At 64.0% G+C, this 1,410-nt stretch overlaps 1 protein-coding gene across 1 annotated transcript; it reads right to left on the bottom strand.

Moving 5' to 3' along the window:
• Nucleotides 1-297: 297 nt before the first annotated feature.
• Nucleotides 298-852, bottom strand: EMIHUDRAFT_243325 (hypothetical protein; the record flags this gene model as incomplete). Its single annotated transcript, XM_005771463.1, has 2 exons — nucleotides 298-675; nucleotides 805-852. 2 exons carry the CDS (start codon nucleotides 850-852, stop codon nucleotides 298-300), a joined length of 426 nt encoding a protein of 141 aa, XP_005771520.1.
• Between the last annotated feature and the right edge of the window lie 558 nt (nucleotides 853-1,410).

Genomic DNA, 1,410 nt, shown 5'->3' on the forward strand with positions numbered 1-1,410 from the left:
GTAAAATCTCAAACGGCACCAACACAAAAACCGCGCACATGAACGCAAAACCAGACCGTACCATTCACCCCCATTCTATACTATTCAAGCTACGAACCGATTAATGCGCTTAACGCCCACTGGCGCGTTCAACGGCCCTAAGCGGCGAACAGAGAACTCAGCGAACTACTGCGCGAACGATTCGCGATCTACTAGATAGACAGCCACTTGATGGATCACCTCACTGGCCTCTGAGAGAGACGTCAGGGACACCTGGCTGGAACAGAGCTAACGAGCACGTCTACTAGATAGGGCGTGCTAGCCCGGCTCCCCGCCAGAGCCCGGCTCCCCGCCGGAGCCCGGCTCCCCGCCAGAGCCCGGCTCCCCGCCAGAGCCCGGCTCCCCGCCAGAGCCCGGCTCCCCGCCAGAGCCCGGCTCCCCGCCAGAGCCCGGCTCCCCGCCAGAGCCCGGCTCCCCGCCAGAGCCCGGCTCCCCGCCACATGTCGCCACGTAGTCTGGACAACAATCCTGGTTGGTCAAGCAAAGCTCGTCGCAATAACACGACGCTCCCGCTGGCTGACAACTGTGATCCTGCCCCGGACAACAAGTGTTGGCAAAACCACATGAATTGGTCGCCTGCTGCATCGCCTTGTTCTTCGCCATCAGGTACAGCCGCGCGCCGCGCGCCTTCGTCTTCTCGTGCATGCCGTGCAGGCCCGCGATGACGCTCGCGCGGTGGGCGGCGCTCGCGGCGACGAGCGCCGCCTCCTTGGCCGCCATCGTCTCCGTGTCCGCCGTCGTCGCCGGCGCCGTCGCCGGGCACACATCGCACGTCACGGGGCACTCGCGGAGCAGCTCCTCCGCCTGGCCCATCGTGTAGCCCCAGTGCGACGCCGCGAGGGTGCAGTCGAAGCCCGCCCACGAGGCGCAATTCCAGATGCCGCCGGACGCGTCTGTGGCGAGGGAGGCCACGCGCGTGGGCGCTGCCGTCAGTCGCGGGGCGGCGGCGGCGCGCGCACGCACGCGCGAATTTTTCTCTTGGGCGCGCGCGGGCGGTGGGTGCGGGCTCAGAAGTTTGTGTCAGAACGGGGACTAAGTTTGTGTCAGAACAGGGCCTACGCCTCACCGTGAGAGTGTCGCCTTGGGAGGGTGTGCTGTGTGTGACTGAGACTGTGTGCGTGTGTCTGTGTGTGTGTTGAGTGAGTCCGTCCGTCCGTGGCTCGGTCCCTGAGCTGTGAAGAGAGGGGAGGATTTTGCGCTGTCAGAACGCTGTCAGAACGTTGTCAGAACACTATCAGAACGCTGTCAGAACGCGCTGTCAGAACGGCCAGGTCTCTGTCAGAACAGGTGTGGGAGCTCCACAAACCAGGTGAAGGTGGTAAATGATCAGCTGCATTTCGAGGGCACAGGTCGCGCACGTATCGCCGTGAT

Source organism: Emiliania huxleyi (assembly GCF_000372725.1).
Source record: "Emiliania huxleyi CCMP1516 unplaced genomic scaffold EMIHUscaffold_384, whole genome shotgun sequence".
Lineage (NCBI taxonomy): Eukaryota > Haptophyta > Isochrysidales > Noelaerhabdaceae > Emiliania > Emiliania huxleyi.